At 41.0% G+C, this 19884-nt stretch overlaps 1 protein-coding gene across 5 annotated transcripts in view; it reads left to right on the top strand.

The window, feature by feature from the left end:
- Positions 1 to 19884, top strand: part of mymx (myomixer) — a 34059-nt gene that overhangs the window by 789 nt on the left and 13386 nt on the right. For 3 of the 5 annotated variants that reach the window (XM_088086525.1, XM_088086526.1, XM_088086522.1), the window contains exons 2-17: positions 340 to 429; positions 1791 to 1934; positions 4876 to 5022; positions 5591 to 5782; positions 6993 to 7079; positions 7321 to 7439; positions 7534 to 7648; positions 7733 to 7810; positions 8666 to 8796; positions 10701 to 10863; positions 15767 to 15912; positions 16025 to 16121; positions 16575 to 16724; positions 16965 to 17114; positions 17648 to 17904; positions 19001 to 19136. In XM_088086525.1, coding sequence (XP_087942651.1) covers positions 340 to 429; positions 1791 to 1934; positions 4876 to 5022; positions 5591 to 5782; positions 6993 to 7079; positions 7321 to 7439; positions 7534 to 7648; positions 7733 to 7810; positions 8666 to 8796; positions 10701 to 10863; positions 15767 to 15912; positions 16025 to 16121; positions 16575 to 16724; positions 16965 to 17114; positions 17648 to 17904; positions 19001 to 19136 — 2202 coding nt within the window. The remainder of the gene's footprint in view (positions 1 to 339; positions 430 to 1790; positions 1935 to 4875; positions 5023 to 5590; positions 5783 to 6992; positions 7080 to 7320; positions 7440 to 7533; positions 7649 to 7732; positions 7811 to 8665; positions 8797 to 10700; positions 10864 to 15766; positions 15913 to 16024; positions 16122 to 16574; positions 16725 to 16964; positions 17115 to 17647; positions 17905 to 19000; positions 19137 to 19884) is intronic. The other 2 variants (XM_088086523.1, XM_088086524.1) reach the window with 2 other exon arrangements.

Raw genomic sequence — 19884 nt, 5'->3', positions numbered from 1 at the left:
AAAATGCAAATATTTAGCAGTAATGGTTACTAATGTAAATATTACATACCTGAAGAGCCCACGCGTTTTTTCCACTGTTTTACTTGTTAATTCAATTATTTGTGATTATTTTGATATAAAAAAAAACCATTATGACTTATTGTGTGTACCTCGAATAAAATCTTGTAGTTTTTACCATAAACAGGTCGAGATATTTGTTCAAAGAAGTCTAAAGCTAAGGTTATTGATAGTCCTTTTTCTCTGCCTGCCACTACTTCCGTTGTCCCTTCCAACCTGTTGTACTCATTTACGGCACATTTTTTCGCACTATCGACTGCTCCTTTTCTGTCAATATTTTAGGTTTTACTCAGAAAAGACAGCAGTGATGACCTTCAGTCCACACAGGGACAAACCAGGCTGAAAGTGAACGGAGAGAGATCCGTCCAACAGGTAAGCTGCTAACGACAAGATGCTAGCTAATGGTTCACTTTAAAATGTCAACATTAGCTAACGTAAACTGCTAACGTTATTTTAAAAATGACGACTGACTAGCTAGCTTGAGGGAAATAAATACGTTGGTTTTTTTTTATCTTTGTATAATTTATAAAGCTTATTAGTATCAAATTCAACCCAATACACACTTTTGACGTCGGTATTTTGTTAAATTAGCTGTTTTTTTCCTCAGCTTTATTCAGACTGTATTTGTGTTGTTGTGAGACAGTGGGGTCTTTATTGCAGCTGTGGAGCTGATGGATCTCTCCGAGTTTAGGAAGTGAAGTCATGTGCTTTGCTCGCCAAACTTAAACAGTTTTATTATATTATACATTTGGAGCAAAGTTACACAGAGGTGGAAAACCAGTTATGGGAGCAACGTGTCTTTGAATGCCGTACAAATGGCCTGTTGTGTATTCTTGCTTTAGTGTAATTTATGAAAGAAACAGTATACAGAAGAAAACACAGTATATGTATATTGTGGGGTATTGTTTAAAGTCAATGGGCTGTTGGATTTGGCTTGTTTCTTGTTGAAGTCATCAGCGTGTGTGCTGTGGATGAAGTGCTGTGTTACAGCAGAGCCTGCAGAGGCAGGGCTCACTGGAAAACATGAGGTCAGGGAAGATGTTAACAAAAGAAAAGGCTGAAGGCTGAATGGAGGTTGCTTATAATAACACACCAACACAGCAGCAACCTCATTTCCCCTTTTTGGACAAAAAAACTACATCACCTCTTATTCTATAACCACAACAGTACCTTACTTTTCCTCCTCTCATATATTATTCATGCAAATACCCCCCAAAAATGGTTCTAATTACATGTGACAAGGTGGTGGTGTCTTTACCTGTCCAGGTATGAAAGAGTGAACATGATCTCCCAAAGTCATTTTAAAGGTGATATGTTTACATGTGAGGCTGACAGCAAAAAACGTCAGACATCCAAGGATCTGTCCGTTCCTGCTTCCTTCATGTGCCCAGATGTTTCCTGATTGGAGAGCAGCAGGAATGCTGGACTGGTGAAGCCGTGCCAGTCGTTTTCACTTCATCTCACGTAGTGCTGACAGTAGGTTTTTGTTAAGCGGGGCCTTGGGGTCACACAAGTTTATAATGTCTATAGAGAGTAAAAAAAAAGGTGTTACCAATGTGAACGGACACTAGGCCATCCCCCTAATTTTGAGCTTTGCTTTCTTCCTGTGTGATATGTAATAGGTTTTATCACAAGGCAAGCATCATCATCTAATGGTCAAGTTTAAGATAATTCATGATACAGTCAAATTGCTATGTTTTTAACACTTTGTCATTTGTGGTCTGTGATTACAGATGTCAGTGCCTGAATTGCAGAGGAAGGAGCCTCAGAGGAAAGAAAGTCATCCAGACACTCAGAATGAAGCGTCGGCTGCTGATATGTCCCAAACTGACTGCTTCACTCAGCGCAACTCGCTCTTCAACAAGGAAGTGCTGCAGGTAAAATGTAGCATGCATACACAATATCAACATCACCAGTTTGCCATGGTCATTCAGGGGGGTTATTACTGTGGTTGTCAACCTTTTTCATGTCAAGGACTTCTAAATTGATACACATTAGGTCACTGACCCCCATTTATTAAGATTTTGCTTCAGGGACCTCTATCTGAAAATATTTTGGTTGTTAGATCGGATTAAGACCTGAATTCTAGTTGTCAGCTACAGTTGTGGAGATAACTTTAGATGAAGGGGAATCTATGATCTCACATTTGGCTCACTTCTATAGTGAATTAAATTGTAAAAATAAAATATTCCCTATTTTTCTGTGGACCCCCTGGAACTTCCCGAAGGGCTAGAGCCACTGGTTTTTATCGCATGCTGCCCATGAAAAGCTGTACTTTTCTCCCTTTTTTCTGTGTTCCCTCATATAATTGGAAACTAATAAAATGTTTGAGGAGGGTGCGCTTTTTCCACTCCACTTTTCCAGAATATGCAGATGGAGATGTTTTAAGTCATTTTAAAATTAAACCACAGTAAGCAGCATATCTCTCATCTCCTCTGATGTCAAAAATGTGAAATGAAAAGAAGCTGGAGCAAGTTTATCTCAAAAGCAACAAGTGACGCTGTTGAGATGAAATCAGAGTGGAAGCTGCCTGTCGCATGACCCTCGGAGGAGAACAAAATATGCACTGGTTCTTATTTTGTCCCGAGAACTGTATGAGCTGTGTTCGGCTGAGGGAAGAGAGGGAGGGGAAACCGCCACAAGTGAAGCAATTATTTAGGGATGAGATCATTGTTTGGCTCCATCTCTTCACGCCTATGGCCCAGAGAGACGCAGCCAAGCAGCACAACTGGTTGTGTTATCTCATCGCTGCGTCCACCCCAGTGTACAAGGACATTTTTTTGTGAGTTCGGCTGAGGGACATTTTGTGTGGCAGTTGGCTTTGTCATAAGTGATAGGCTGTACTTCCAGTAATAAGAAATTAATTTTGGATGTGTCAGCTGAAAGAAACATGATGTATGTACGTGTTGAGAACAGCTCTGTAGCACGTTGTTAATGTTAACAAGCTTAGCAGCCCGTTTGCTCTTAAGTGGAGTTTGCTTTTCTGTTGCTTTTAGAGGAAACAGCCTTTTGTATGTTAACTTATTTGAAAATGTGCTTTAAATAACCAGAGCTTTTGGTACCTGGGGACCCGCTTGTTTTACAGGGATTAGGTTGACTGCTATCGCTGATGAAAATGTGTTATTTCAGTATTACATCGCTGTGGAAGTGGAAGTGAGTTTTCCAGGGAGAGACTTTTAAAGGTCCCTAATGTTTCAAGCTAGAAGGAGCAAAGCAGGTCACCACATGGAGAAGCACGACGCTCGCTGAGGGCCATCTGTCTCCGAGGCTGCTCTGCAAAACATCTCGCCTTTCACCGTCTCATTTCCATGATAGAGTAATGTCCACTCCCACAGTCTTTTAGGGGCCAAGTTGCATAACTAGAGGGGCTAGAAATTTGGCTTGTTGGTAAACATTTTATAAAGTGTAAAAATGTGCACACCCGTTTTCCAGTTAAAATGCTAAAAATGGGTTCCTTTGAAGCTCGTCAAAATGAAAAACAGCCCGAAAAAAGGTGGTTTCTGCTCACAGATTTATACTCACCAATCATGGAGTTTATTTTAAAATCTGCCTGCTGTGATGTTTTCCTGTGTGGCCACAGATTTTTCAGAAAAAGAAAAAAAAATCTGAAGCAGCCATACAATCTGAACTGCATGCATTAGCTGCCTATTCTTTGTATCTAGACTAAGGCCTTACTGTACATTTTGATAAACGGACAATTGTTGTGGAGAGCAGAGAGGAAAAAACAAGGGAATCATAGACTTCCTGTATGAGGTCATTATAATGCCATGGGAGCCAGTGTGAGGAGATAGGGGCCGGCCTGTTTTGTCAAGCTCTTTTCCTTCTGTTCAACACAGAAATACCTCCGCTGCACCGAGGGCCTTGTAAAGTTAATGACTGCCTCTCTGAGGAGAGGTGACATCACATTTTAATCTTGAGCAAAGAGTTGTTTAGAGGCAGTTTCATGTGTGGTCTTGATATTTTATTGATCCCAAAGAGGTGTTACTGTGTGGAGTCAATTTTTCACTGTCAATTGTACAAAATTTCTCAGGAAATCAAGCTTTGATGTAATGTTTTAATGACTTACTTGTGTGTTTATTATTTGACATTCTTCACAATAGCAGCACTGTGAAAAATGAAGTTCTGCAGATTGGATCAGTTGTGTGACTCACTTAGGATCAGTCTGAGGAGCGGAAGAACCGGAGTTGATTTATTAATCCATTCAATTATTGTGACTTTGGTGGGTCGCTCGCTTCCACACTGCAGATCTTTGCAGAAAACAAACACGTACTTTCCAACACTTTCTGACTTCGGCCACCTGGTTTGAAGTTTCTCACTCCATACAAATGCTGCCAGAAAAGGCAGCTCTGCAAGACAAAGCCTTATGCAATGGAGCACAGGCACTTGCCAAGAGAAACTTCTGCTCTGCATAACGTGACATTGGAGAACAAAGAGCTGTTCTTGATGCGTCTGAGGCTCTGTATTACTCGAAGTCAGGAAAGAAAATGTGGCCTGTTTGCTCTCCTGATGAGCTGAAATAAGACCGTGACTGCTGCTTTGTTGAGTGTACCGTCACACAGCAGATATCTTTCTGTAGTTGAGCCTCAGATATAAATTTAACTGAAAACACAGCAAAAGAAATCTGATTTACACAAATACATCTACATTTAAACATAACGGGTAAACACGTAGGTCATGTTATATTACATCCACTTCCTAAAGCACATTCTCAGATTTTACTTTAAAACAAAAGACATTTTTTTAAACAGACATTATTGGTTGGCTATGATGTGCAGCATATCCTAAACATTTTTGTCTGTGTGTCTGTCTGTGTTGCAGGCAGAGGCCTGGATCAAAGGCAAGCTGCAGGACTTGAAGGATGGATGTAATATTCAGCGCTGCCCCCTGCAGGACTGGGAGGAAGCCTCACAGACGCTCCAGAGAGACCTCAAAGACTTTGAGAACACCCTGATTCAACTCAACCAGGTAACAAAATGATGCAACACGCAACTGAGCTCCAACTGAAATATTACTATGTTACCAGAGGAAGCATGTCACAGCAAATGAAATGTTTATTTGAACTTTGTAACAGGTAATGGCATTCTAAATACAAACATTAATCACTTTCTTTGGTACTGAAAGAGTCTGTCAGATCATATAACATATAACATAATGGGCCCGTAGACATTTCCAGTGAAGCAGAGAGAAAAGCAGAACCTCAGTACTCCAGACGGCTCTGTCAAGCCAGTTTATACTCTCCCCCTCAGGAGAAAATGTTTGGAAATGGTACATTGCTGATAATTAACCTCCTCTGACACTCAGACAGCTCAGGAAGGGGCAGAAGCAAAACCTGGAGATCTTTTTTCAGGGGTATATCCAAGAAATTAATGGCAGTTTTCCAAGCTCTGTGAAGCCGGCTGGCACAGAAGCAATGACTCTGACAAAGCTGAGGTGTCAAGAGTACTCAGCCACTGCTCTGTGTCAGTACGGCAGCTCCATCTGCGCTGCACCCAAAGTGAACAGCGACTTCATGTTTTTGTTTCTGCTTTAAAAGATGGGTGAGCAGTTGATCTGCAAGCTGAACCCAACTGCTGATGTGGTAAAGAAGCAGCTCAGCCAGCTCAGGGACCAGTGGCAGACCCTGAAACAGACGGCCGCAAATCAGACGAAGGCCCTGGGCGGAGCCAAAAACTTGCAGGAGTTCAACAGAAAAGTGGACAAGCTGGAGGCATGGATTAAAGAGAAGGTAAAAAAAAATACATCCTCACTTTTTCTGTTGTTGTGCTGTAAGAAGTGAATTTAATTGCATTTTTTTACCCCTTTAGTCATCCTTTTCAGAACCAGTGTTTTTGAACTATTGAGTTAAAGCTTTGCAGGTTTTAATGAAATTGTTTAATTGTGCAGTTTGGGATTTTCAATTATTGCTAACTGCATAATGTAATCATTTTCTATGATGTGTTCATGATCTAATCTTTAGATGTAGCACTAATGCCGAACAGGGTGAAATGAGTTCTTTAAATCAGTTATTTTTATATATATGCACCTTCCTTTGTATTTCTTTTATCTATTTTATTTGTGCTTTGTTTATTTTATTTCCTTTTATTTGTGGTTTTATCGCATTTGTTTTTGGTCTATTTCTTTGTATTATTTTATATTGACATCTTGTGTCCTGCATCTTGCATTATTTGTCCTTTTGTTTGAATCTTAACTTTATCCTAATTTTGTCTTGCTTATGTTCAGTAGGACTGGTTGGCTTTCTGTTGTTGTATTGCCTTCTATGTATGTAATTTTTGAATTTCACATACATTTGGCCCCTGAGCCTTTTCCATAATTTAGATCGTGACTCTAATTGTGATCATCTACGCAATTGTCTTCCCCTGCTTTTTCCATTTATTCAAACAAAGAAGCCATAAGCTTTGTGCCTGTAACAATTAAAACCAAGAACAGCTGGTCCTGAGGCAAATATGAGCATACAGGCAACTCAGATCAACAGTTGTCAGGATAATTGGCACAAAAAACAGCACTTGCTAATACAGGAAATTATCTCAGTATCCTGAGGACGTCTCTTGTTTGTGTATATTCACCGGTGTAAAACATCTGCCTGTCATTATCAAAAAGCAATTTTAGGCCTGTGTTTATCTTTCTGTTCATGTCCATGTCTGGCACAAGGCAACTGATGATTGATAATGGACCTTGTGGGAATGTAATGGAGGATGTTGCTTATGAAGTCTATAAAACATCCAGCCCAGGAGGAGACTGTATTCTCCATTTAGTTCCACTCATCCTTTCCTCCGTGCTTTAGTATCAAGTTCTCACCTAATGCTGAGGGCTATTTCTGTTCAGCATCCTCCTTGGTAGCAGAGGTAATGCAGTTTAATCCCCGTGCCTCTGAAAGGAAATAATGGTTGGGTTCCTAACAAATGGGGGCTATAAATACTGACTTTTATGTGTGCCAGCAGGAAGAGGAGCAGTCTCTGGTGAATGTCCTGGGGGAAAATGTTGACAAAATGCAGCTGACCAAGAGGATTTTAGATCTGAAACAGGTGAGCATTGTAAAAAAAATTTAAAAAGTAGCAAAAGAGCCATTAATAACTAACAGAACATTTATAAAAACATATTTATACATCATTCTTGAGGTAAAAACATACACACATACCCATATGCTAATAGTTCTATAGAGGCTTCTTAGTCATTTATCTGTGCCTGACTGTAATTTGTCTCCCAGGGTGTATGGTAAAGACAGCTGAGGTCATAGTTGGATTGTGTTCCCCTGTTTTGCTGCAGGATGAGCAGCTATACAGAAACCTCCACGAGGAGATCAACCACTTGGCCCTAAAACTGGAGAAACAAGGGAAGACAGATGGCAAAAACATCTCCAGCAAGAGGAAACACATCAATAAAATGTACCTTTTGTCCCTTAAGTTGCACAGATATGCTGCATGAAACATCTTTAATCTCGAGAGAAGACTGATCGGTTCTGTTGTCTGCTGTGTGTAGGTGGCTGAAGGCCCAGTCTCATCTGAAAAACTACCATGAAAATCTTCAGCTGGCACTGGAGGTGTCGTCGTTCTACCAACAGGCTGATAATACGTTGTTTGCTATTAATACCATGGTACAACTCCTTGGCGGCTTAATGGTTTCTTTTCTAGAGATTAACATTTTGCTCAGATTTACTGATTCATATCTTTTCTTTCAGAGGAAAAGCATATCCACATCCAAAGAGCTGGACAGCTTCGGAGATAGAGAGATTCGCGACATTGCCAGTCAAATCATGGTAGGAAACAGCTTTTCACTTAAAGGGATAATTCAGATTTTTTTGAAGTGGGGTTGTATGAGGTACTTCTCCATAATTAGTGTTCAACTACAGCAGTTGGCACATTCCCAGTTTGGAGAAGCAGACTGGAGTACAGACACAGAAGCTATTCAGTGCGCTGCTGTGGACAGGGGTAGCAGCAACACATATTTTAGCCACCAAAAAACAAACAATTAAGTGTACACTATTGTGAAATGAGGATTTTTATTCAGATCTCCATTAGCCGATAGATACTATTATCTATTCTTCCTGGCATCCACATAAAAACATCAAAGACATTACAACAGATTAGACACTTACAGACCAAACAAACAATTGGTACTAAAAATCAGAAAAGTATAACTAAAAATCTTTCGATCTCATGCATATCATGCATTACCATTATCCATACTCTTATATCAGTCATTTTGAAGTACATATCAATACACACTGAATCCATAACTACTGAAAGTACAAGTTAAATCGTAAAAACATATTTCTCTAAATATAAAAATAAAAGAAAAAGAAATTTTAAAAATGTTTAAGCTGTAGTTCCTCTTCAGCTACAAGTGTGGCACTTTAAAGTGCTGCTTTACTTATTTTTTAAAGCTAACCCCTGTCCCCAGTAATACATTTCTTATCGTCTGTGGTGGTACTCCTCTCTGTCTCTTCAACACGGGGGCATGCCAGCTGTCATCTACTGTATGTAAAGCACAGACTATGTATAGGTACATCATACAACTCCACATCCAAAAATCTAAACTATCCCTTTAAAGCATCAGTGCGTGATCAGATCCTGAAAGTCTGTTGCAGAGGCCTTCTCTGCCTAACCTGCAGGCCTGTGTGTGGCAGATGTTAGATGTGAACGTGTCCCAGGTGTCTAATCTCCATCCTGCCCTGGCCGCTGGCGTCACACAGAAGCAAACCCAGGTGAAGGACTGCTGGGCGCTTCTTCAGAAGGTTTTCAGGTAAGACAACGGGCCAAGAATACCTCTGACAACTTTGGTGGCCCCGTGAATACAAGCACCATTTCACCCAGTAATTGGTCCTTCACAGGTTTCCACTGAGTTGGAACTGTGTTTTTCTGTTATTACTCTACTGGTACCCTATGTTAACAGTGTGCACTGGCAAGACCTAGTTTTCCATTTGACGTTTGTATAAAGATTTCTCTCTCTCTCTTGATTAGCCTTGTTGAATTTGGGTTTGAATCAGTGAAAAATTATAAGCAATGTGAAGGACCAGTATGTCTGGATGTCTGGAGACTACAACTACCACACAGAGCATCACTCACCACCCACTGGTTTTGTTTATAATATTCAGTTTTCTGCGATGCTTTGGAATTTGACCATTTGTTTGATTACTGTACGAGGTGAATAATGTTTTGGCTTACGGAGTCGAGTTGGCAACATGTTTTGTTCTCTTCTCACTATTAAAATCCTGCTGTCACCTTGAATAGTCTGCTGAAGCTGAGATATAACACGTTTACAAGAATATTTTGTAATTTTTATGGCATTTGTAAAACAAATTTATTGTTGCTTTAATAGCCTGCTGTCAGAGTCCAGACTTTTACATCATTTGACTTTTTTAGACCGATCAAGAGGCAATATCTACTTAATGAGTACACATTTAAGTGCTGTGGTAAAATGGGAACCACAGTACAAGAAATTATATACTGATTGTGCAGTTTGGTCAATATTGACTTAAGGACATCAGTTACAGCCCGACAGCATGCACAGTGAAACATGTGGTATTCTTTTGAATCAGTTCTACTATATGAAAGGTCAGCCTGTTGGAAGCAAATCTGTAACGTTTCTTGTATTAAAGTGGGAACTTTGTTGTGATGGTGTTGTTAGAGAAAAGGTCAGAGGATCAACAAACTGTATTTCGTTTAAATCATTTCGAAAATTGCGCCAGTCCACATGCAGTAGAAGAATTCAATGTTTTGGACGTATGAGAAAAATTCCAATCAAATTTTTCAGTTTTACTGATCTTAAAAACAATTGATAGGGTATATAACGAATGGATGGGGCAATTCATAAACATGAGGATTTGCTTCAGCTTCATGGCTTACATATTCTCAAATAAAATAAAGCAGAATTAAAACTATTTCCAAACAAAAAAAAAATACATGTAGGCCTATCTGGCTCATAATTACAGCATGCTGCTGTACTTGACTTGAAAATCAAGTAATGTCCATTTGCAGTAGGCCTTTTTTTTAAAAAAAACAAAAAAACAAAGCCTATGCCTGGCTTACATCAGTTTACTCTTTACTCCTTTTTTGCAGCAGCGAAGGGGATTATTTTGACTCGATGTTATGACCTGATGGATTTACATATAGCAGACTTCAACAGATTTTCCTCAACAAATTGTAATTTTGGCTAAATGGTAAGTTTATTATGATTAATATTAAAATCATGGGGATCCATCCTTTGGGGACTATGAATATTCATGCCAAATTTCATTTTGGTCTTGCCAGTAGTTTTCATTTTGTCTTATTGGATCAAAGTGTTGGACTGGCCGATGGACGACATTATAATCCTTTCACTCTACTGGGTGAAAATGATGAAGAACATTTTTTATTTTCATAATAATACAGTCAGGAGCAACTCAAGTCCACAGTTCTGACATCCATCTCCAACATCTCCTGCTTTCCAAACAGTTCTCAGGCCGAGAGCCTCCCATGACGGCGGGCTATCTTTAGATCCAAATATTACATCATCTCGTCTGTCTTATCAGCTGCGTTTCATGGCTATTTAAACCAAATAACACAAACACTGGTAGAAAACTTCAGGGCCATAATTGGAGTTCATCTCACGGCTCAGAAGCTCTGCTGTCAGCACCGCTGTAACCTCCCGCTCTGCTCCTCCTGCAGGAGTGACAGGACCACACTCTCCCCCTCCGGCCCTGCTTTCACCAGGGAAGATGCTGACCCCTTGACACCAGGCCGAGAACCCCAGTGCAACGTGGGAACGGAGACGCAGAGGATCATGGGAAAGGAGGTGAAGGAGGAGCAGAATCGCCTGAAAGGCTGCGTGGTGAGTAGCCACTTTCTATTACTGGAGAAACCACAGTGTGGCTCTCAACTGGGAGAACAGCGCCATCAGCCTCTTCCAGTCCGACGACATCTGTGGCTGCAGAAAGTGACGCACTTTGTCCTTTGGTTTGGAAAATGACGGATTTAAAATTTCGGCTGTTTTTTTCCTAAATAACAGTGTCTTTGGAGATGTGCTGTAGAGCAGTGGCTTCTAGTCTTGGCACGCAATGTACTGCTGGTTTTCCATCCTACCAGCTAGTTAGTTGCTCTTCATTACATCATCTCATGAACCAGTTGTGAGGGAGCCCAAGATATGAGAATGGAGCAATATGTAACCAGTTACTCTTCTCTATCTTCTGACAAAAACCGCAGTCTGTAAATATTATGAATCTTGCCTTGTAGGAGTAACAGGAAGCGCTTTCAGAGGTGTAATTTATCCTGGCGCACAAATTCCATAAGTTTCCACAAAAAATGTCAAGCCGTGACTGTACAACATGGCTGAACGGTGGGCCAGAGCAAATAAGCCTTCCCTTCGACCCCACATTTCACTTTATGGTAGAATAGTATCTTGGCTTTCTACTGCGCTGACAAAAGTACACAGTCATTGGATTAATGCTATATTAATAGATGGCCTGTGGGTCAGTCGGGGGTGAGTCAATGATCTGCAGAGCATGTGGATTCCTCAGACACGACATTTCTCATCTTGGAGGCCGACCAGTACTTTTTTGAACACGTGGGTGCTCCTATAGTAACCCCACTGCCCATAAACATACAAGGAAATGCTGTTAGCGTCTTTTAGAAGAAGAGTTATCCAGAAACTTAAGTGTGTGGTATGTTAAAAACCAGTAATTATGTGTATATTTAGTCTTTTAAGTTAGCACATTAAATCTCTTTACAATCCGTAAGGAAATGCACGGTGGCTATTTGTGTTCAGCTCGAAATGCAATGCTCCTTTTCTGTTATTGACCCTGAGTTCTTGTGAAGTCCCCGCTGAGTTTCTGGACTCATTTTGCAAAGTGAAAAAGTGCCCAGACGCTCAAGGAGAGAAAACTTCACTCTTTCCATTCTCCTTGTGTTTCTGGTTCAGTTTATTTCTCCACTCGTGTTTTTAGGCTCTAACTGGCCTTGTGGACTTGCCACCTGTGGCAGGAACCTATCAGGCCAGCAAGCCAGTTTTTCTCTCGAAAGGTGCTGAGCTTGTTGGCCCTTTCACTGCAGTTTGTTGCCTTTATTGCACTGGGAGCTGGGAGTTACCTAGGTGCGCTGTCTGTGGGAGCTCCACTCGTTACTCTTTATGGAAGGACTAATAAGACACTCCAAAGAAAACCCTGGAGCCCAAAAGCCAAACTCAGTTTTACTGTTAAACCACCAGTTGAACAGTAAAAGTAATTTGTCACATAGTTTCGCAGCACTTTGACTCCTGTGTGCTGAATTAATTGCAGTATTTTTAAGGGTACAAGATGCTGCTGCACTCTAAGCCATTTGCATATGTGCTGGTAGACAGCACTTTCAGCATATCTGCAGACATGCTTACATACACACGTTCTGTCTCGTACGCGTATGGGTACTTGCATTATATTCTATACGTTCTTGCCTGTGTCTAAGCAGTAGTATGGCCTCTTGTCGCTGGAGATAAACATGGCTATCGTCTGTTTCCCTGGCTAATTGTAGCCAGATGCCGGGGCTGCAGACCAGATGGGCTTGGTGCTAAGTGATAGTTCTTGGCTGACATCACTTCAGAGCACATTGCAGAAAGACGCAAGGATCAGTAGAAAACAGATAAGAATCAACAGTACCAAGATAGGGTGACGTGTACTGAAATAGGAGATGATTGGATGAGGTCTAAAAACACAGAATACCATTGCATATGCCGTAGCGAATCATTAAACTGCTATTTTTTTCTGTGGCTGACATAATTCTTTTTCGTGTGGCAAAATTGGATATTGAGTTCACTACAGGAGTTGTTTACAGTGGAAGCTTGGGTGATGGATGAAGGACGGAAGCAAATAACTGAGGAGAAGACGTCAGCGATGGTTATCAGCCCTGTCAAATGAATCACAGTAGTTTGTTAGTTCTGCAGTTTAAGCACAGAGCTGGGCCGATAATGTGCCTCTATGAAACTCAGACGGGCCTGTAAAATGACTGGCATGTTAGTAAATGATGTTAGAGCCCTTTAATTTACTGCATCTCTCGCATAATTTTGGAGGCGACACTTTTCTCCAGCTCTCTGACTCACTCCTTCTATAAGGCCAGTCAGAAAATAACATGGTTAAATTAGGGCTACTCCATAAAACACTATTATTAATGGTTATTTTGTGCTTTTTGGCCGCTGTGTAAATTCAGCCTTTCTGATATTTTTATGTGAAAGCAATGACAGATTTGCCTTGCTGATTGTTGCAGAGACCATACACGTGTTAGCACTACTTTTACTGGCATATGTGAAAGACATTATGTTATATAGAACAATGAACACAGCGTGCTCTGTATTATTCATATAGTTAGACAGAGACATGTCAGTGTAAGAGAATGTTTTGCTAAATTCACAGTTAATTTAATTGTTTCACATTTATGCCAGCCAGTTTTGGTAAGCAAAGCAAGTAAAAGCTAATTTATGTAGCGCTTTTTAAAACCTTGGTTGGTGCCATAGTCATAGATGTCCGGGAGGACACACAGGACACATCCATCTCAATATAAAGAACATGTGCATTTGTCTCCCTGAAAAAAAAGATGTAACTAACACATCACTTTTATTTTGGAATTCACATGCAGAAAAGGCACACCTTATGTTCTGAAGAAATTAAATATGTTAAGTTTTGATCATTTTATCAAATTTGCCAACCTTAAACTCAACCATAAATGCCTATATGATCGGGCTCTTCAGGTGCTCAGTTACCTTATGGTACCACTCAGAGTTTTAGGCTCAGTAACATGTGGAGCATCCAGTGGGAATGTAAATCCTCACTTGGACAATCAGCTTTCTTTGTTCAGGCAGTCAATATGTGGAATTCCTTACCTGCTGAACTCAAGCTGGATCCTGACTGTGATCATTGATTCAACACTGAAACTGTTTTTGAAGAGGAATCAGTCGTGTAGTCATGAATGAGCCTGTGATTTGTGTTTATTGTTTTGTATTAAAGGTGGTGTCAAATCATGTTCGTGGAGTATTTTATGTCGTTGTTGAGTCTTATGCATTTTAAAGGCCCATATAGGGACGGACACTGCAAGTTAGCTTAGGCTATAAATGCTGTGGTATGTGGCGTCAGTTTTATGCATTCAATGAATAAATAAATAAACTTGGTGCATAAAGATTAGCCATAATGCAGGACATTTAGTGTTTGATGCTGAAAAGTTTCGAGCGGAGGACCCCGAAATCCCCGATTTTATATGTTTCTGTATTGTTTCTTACAGGGAAATTGGTTTGCGGCCAAGATTCTTATTAGGAATTAGGGGGTTGATACAGCAGAGTTTTGCAATATTTTTCCCTGGCAATATCGTATTAATACACAGGCACCAAGTACTGAGTTTTTACATGTAACTTATCAATATTACAAATAAAAATTAAATTTTTGGTTATTAACTACAGTAGTAAAATCAATTACCTTTTCAGTCCACTATACACAATGTGCTGCAATAAAAATGACAGATGTGAGATAAACAGATTGAAAGCTTTATCGTGATAGATAAAACAAACAAGTTTTCCTTAGAGGACATATTGTACTTTGCAGTTGACAAAGTAATACATCGCAATATATGTTATTGCAATACTCAGTATATCACAGCATGTTTAAAATCGGAATAATATTGCATTGTGATTTAAGTACTGTGATAGTATCATTTCGTGGGGCCTCTGGTGATTCCCGCCCCTGATTCTTACAAAACACATTTGAAGTGAAACCTTGGCCCTTGGTTGGTGCCTAACAGTTTTTACATTGTAACATAATTACATACTGAAAAAGCAATCAAAGAACCCAAAAGCAATACACTCGTGAATGAATAAGTATTTTACATGCATTCTTGCATTGGTTCGGTTGGATCCTGTTGCAGTACAATGTTTATAAAGGCTGCAGTTGGTAACCATCAGGAATATCCCACTGTGTTTTCTGTAATAGTCTAGATCCATGTAGCTCTCATTGGAAACCGTTCTACAGAGCCCTTTGGCCAACCTTTAAAGTGCTCAGATGGCTGTAAAAAAGAGGCTTAGTGGCTGTTGACGTCTTGAATATATTTCTGCACAAAGACAAGGTCTATAGCTCCGGCATTGACCTTGCTAAAAACTCCACTGCATATTTCTAAACAGAGTCGGAGTAGTCGGCCATGGAAATCAGTATCTAAGGCTGAAAAAACACTTCTGCTTTATAACAGCGTATAGGGGATTTTAAAAAGACAGACTCATATTTCCAACTGTAATGGCTCTTTTTAGTCATCAGAGTGGTATAGCACATGTTGTCAACCTTGCTAGACTTAATGTGTTCATTCACAAAGCAATTATAATATATTTAAACTTTCGCTGCCATTTTTAGTTTTTTTATTACTAACTTTGAAGCTGTGAAGAAAGAAAAAAGCTTGTATCTTAGGCGGCTCTGGATTATTTCACCAAGAAGAGCCAACCTTTGTAAGAGAGTATGCTTTGTGTCATTTACAGGAGAGTCTTTACTTTATTCTGGGCAGCTGTCCATGTCGTCCGGCCTCCAGCCACGTTGTAACATTCACATTAGCTGCAAGCTACAGCAACACCTCATTGTCTAGCAACTGCTCACAGTATTAAATCCTCCATTTGAGGTGTTTATGCATCCAGTCAACATTTATTTGACGGATGGCTGACAGAAAAAGTAAAACATTACTCACATGTCATGTTGCTGATCTTTTGGATTTTCCGACTGAGACTTTTACTCTTTTATCCACAGAGTACTGTTGAATGTGGGTTTGGTAGGAGGACACCGAGCAACCAAAGCCAGGAGCAGCAATCAGTGAACCACACCTCTTCACCCACGGGAGACGGCCCTGCCTGTGCAAATGATGTCATCGTCCGACATCAATTGAAGGCGGAAAGGTGACATTTCAGCTTGGCTTCTCCCTCCCTTTCTCTCTCTCTGTGACTTACATAATGAGAAGTCTTTATGTAAGTCATAATTGGAGTCACATGTCTGTGTTTTCTTTTGCAGTAGGAAGCCCAGAGCAGAGCCCAAGCTTGCCACCACCCCGCGAGGCCACCCACAACTTCACACACAGCTCCAGAAGTTCACCGTGTCTGCTGACAAGGTGACTTGACCCCTGCCAGGCGCACCTGCAATTCCCCTTTACACCAGAAATCACCTTTAAAAACTGCCTATACATGAAGATGGTTCATCTTTAGTGCAATCCTGTGACTTCAACCTCAAAATTCAGTGCTATGAATTGTCAAGTCAGCACTGCAGTAATTACACCCTCAACCAGTTACAGACATTATGTCACTTTTAGAAAAGAGACAAAGTTGTCATGCATTCAAGTGTGACTGCAGACTGGCGAGCTACTGTTTTCCCAATTCCAGCAATTGACTCTGTTTTTTTTTACAAATGTCAGGTGGGCTTAAAGGTCAAGATTAAAAACATCACCTAGTCACCGTGCTTTCTGCGGCATCTAAGCGTTCTCTCCCTTGTCCTACGTTCAGATAGTCCTCTTTTAAACTGATCATCTCTTTAACCCTTTCCCCATTGGCTCCCCTTTCCATCTCAGACTTTGTCCTGGCTGAAAGACAATGTGTCCATGGCCACACAGGTGTGTTCAATAGCCAGCTTTGAGGGGCCGGAGGCAGCCAGGAGGTGTCAACACGCTCTAGAACAAGAAATTCTCACCAACAGGGCCAGGATAGAGGTGGTCAAACGGGTGAGCCAAAGCACACTGTCATATTCTCAGTTTGTCTTAAAACATAAGCCCTGGATGAATGCCCTGAATGAAAATAACCCCCACATTTCACAGGCCTGGTTTGTGTATTAATCAAATAATGAGCTGACATTTCATCAGAGACGGCTTAAGTTCCCCGAAAGCTTCAGATTAGGTCTATATTTCGTAAATCCCTGTCCTTAGTCATCACATGCTCTCATCAGTTTAACGCTCCGTCCTCAGGAGGGCCGCGGGCTGGTCCGTGCACAGCACCCAGGCAGCGCCAAGATAGAAGAGTTCCTGGGCCAGCTGGAGGTCCTGTGGGAAGAGCTGCGGAGGAGGCACCAGAGGAATGCCGCATTTCTGCAGGCCTCAGAGGAGCTGGGCTTTAGGGTAAGATTCATAAAATATCTCACAACAGGCACTCCTCTTGAGTCATACCGAGGCTCTGACTTACCTCTGAAGTTATAGGGGGAAATTTATGGTCATGACGGATGATTTTGGATCAGTTCTCCTGTTGGGAGAAGCTTTGTGCTGGCCTGCAGCCTGGGCTGCTCGCACACACTCATGGTTAGAAGCTCATTTACTTTCATCTTTGCCATCTTAATTGGAAGAGTCTACAGGGTATATTCCCCAAAATTTATGAAGGGTAATCTAAGGGATATAAATTTTGCTGCCATATAATTCGATTATGGGATGGAAAGAGGCTGCTAATCCCCACAGATTGATGATTTAGTTGGAAAGCCTGAGTCTTTTATTACGAAAGATGTAGGTCAGAGCATGGTCTACTTCTATTAGGTAAACCTATTATTGTCTTCTTCGTACTGTACATCACCTCTGATTGTTTTGGCTGTGCACTAAATCACTTGCAAATTACTGCAGCAAAACCTGTACATCATTAGCCTCCCTGCTTCTGTGCCGTGTAGGTTGTAAAAGTGCTCCAAGCCCTGGGCAGCCTGGAGGCCTGGCTGGAGTCCGTGGAGCTTTCCATGAAGGAATCTGCTCTCACCGGTGACCCCGAAACAATGAGCATGGCTGAGAGGGAGAGCTGTCTGATGGAGAGAGAGGTTGCAGCACGCAGCCTGGAGCTCAGCGCTCTGAGGCAGGAGGTGGACCGCCTCCACAGCCACAGTCACCCACACACACGAGGCCTGCCAGCACGCATGGAGGAGGTGGAAAGAAAGTGAGTTTGTCAGAGGAGGAGAGGGAGAGGTCAGGGGTAGCCCCCCCTTGATGTCTATCATCATGGAAGACTCATGTTAGGGATCTGAACAATTGCACTCTGGTGGTTTTGCTCACCACTGTGGTCAGGAAATAAAGTAAGAATTTTGTCAGTGTTTCCAAGAGGTCACAGGTTTTGGGTTTGCCATGTCTACAATCCAACATGGAAGAGTTTATTCATAAAATCCCTGGTTCTTATTTAAGACAAACAATTTCACCCCATAAACCACAAAAAAATATATATCCATAGATCTCATAAGCAGCCTTTTTTTCTCCAAGTTGGCAAAAAGAAAATACTCTCCATGCTCTCATTCATCACAAGTTTATTCATTTGTGATTCATGCAGCACTTAGCGAGGTCTACCCCGCAGTTCTGACATGCACTTCACCCACAGCTTGTCAGTGTGTGTCAGAATCACCCGCTCCATGTTTGCAAGATGACGCCTCTCTTTTTGGTTGGCCCTGGAAGGCCAGGTTGTTGCCATGGCCTCTCAGTAAAACCTTAAGATGCTGGCCGGTTTACTGGACGTACCTGTGTCCATAAACACAAGTTCAGACTCTGTTAAGAAACAGCGAATTGACCAAAGAAAATAAAGAAACAGAAAGGGCTCCGTTTCCAAGTGTTTCCAAGGTGGGGGTGTTAGATGGGGCAGAGATGGCCACTTGTGGAGTCTGAGGAGCCATTGATGCAGGTAGAGACTCTCACTAAGCAGCTGTAAGACAGTTGGGATGATGTCATTATTTAACGCTACATACAAGCAACTTAAGGCTCATTTGTTCTGGAAAAAATACCCTTTGAAATTGCTCCCTTCACATCTCAAATATAAACTCTGCACGGACAGGGTACCTTCATGGCCTGAAGTACAGAAAATGTTTATGTGACACATGATATATGATTATATAAACAGCACTCTCTCATGGTGACATGCATTCAGAATGCTGTGCGTGGTCTCTGTAATGTGGTTCAGTTGAAGGATGCAAACTTGTCTTGTATATGTGGATGTGGATTACAGTTAAGGTGTAGCTGCACATTAAAACATTCCCGCTGGTGTCTCCCAGGTACCGCCGTGTCCAGAGTGCCCTGACTCAGCAGAGCTCTGAGCTGCAGGACACACGGATGCTGACTGAGTTCCTGGAGCGCGTGGAGCTGGAGGAGAGTGAAGAGCTCACGGGTAGTCAGTACAGCCTGGGCCAGGTGAGACAATGTGCACCAAAAGTGGCATTTAAAGGGTCATTTCAGCATATTATTTCACATTCATATTCAAATTTTATTTATAGTGGTTTTGCATACATAATAAAACATGGCAGAGTGTGTGCTGGTAAGTCACCACTAAGAGCTACCATTAAGTTGAGTCCTTAATGAGAACGGTTTGGGTTTTAGTCTGGCCCAGGTCCCTTGCTGCAGGTCCTTCCCTCTCTCTCATCTATCTTTGTCACTATTACAATAGAAGCATAAAAACATATAAAAATGTCTTTGAAAAGAACAACGTAGACAGGTACAATACCTAAAAATAAATAATTAATGAAATAAATAGATCAATAAAATAAACCCTTCCCTACTCTCCTCCTCAAAGGAAGGAAAAAAAGAAATGGGCAAAGTTATGTATATAAATATATGATAGTAACAATAAGATAAAAAAGACAAGAAAAACATTAGGGGCAACACTCTTATCAGTGCTTTGGTATTGTTTTAAACCTCATCTAGGACAGGGTAAAAGTGCACATTACACCAAGAAGGAAAAGTTCTTTTGATCCTTGATGTGCTGTAACACTGGGTCAAAGTTTGAAAATATATTTATTTTCTCACTTACCTTTATTGTTTGGTTTTGAGATATTTGTGAGATTTCTGTTAAAATCCTCATATGATACAATATCATTGATTATACATTATTGTCCCTCTAAGGAAATTTTTCTTGGGGCTCAGTATCACTGAATTTAATGTT

This window comes from Plectropomus leopardus, chromosome 13, assembly GCF_026936395.1.
Source record: "Plectropomus leopardus strain MGB_pleo_1.0 chromosome 13, ASM2693639v1, whole genome shotgun sequence".
Classification (NCBI taxonomy): domain Eukaryota; kingdom Metazoa; phylum Chordata; class Actinopteri; order Perciformes; family Serranidae; genus Plectropomus; species Plectropomus leopardus.
This window is presented reverse-complemented; position numbering and strand designations above follow the sequence as displayed.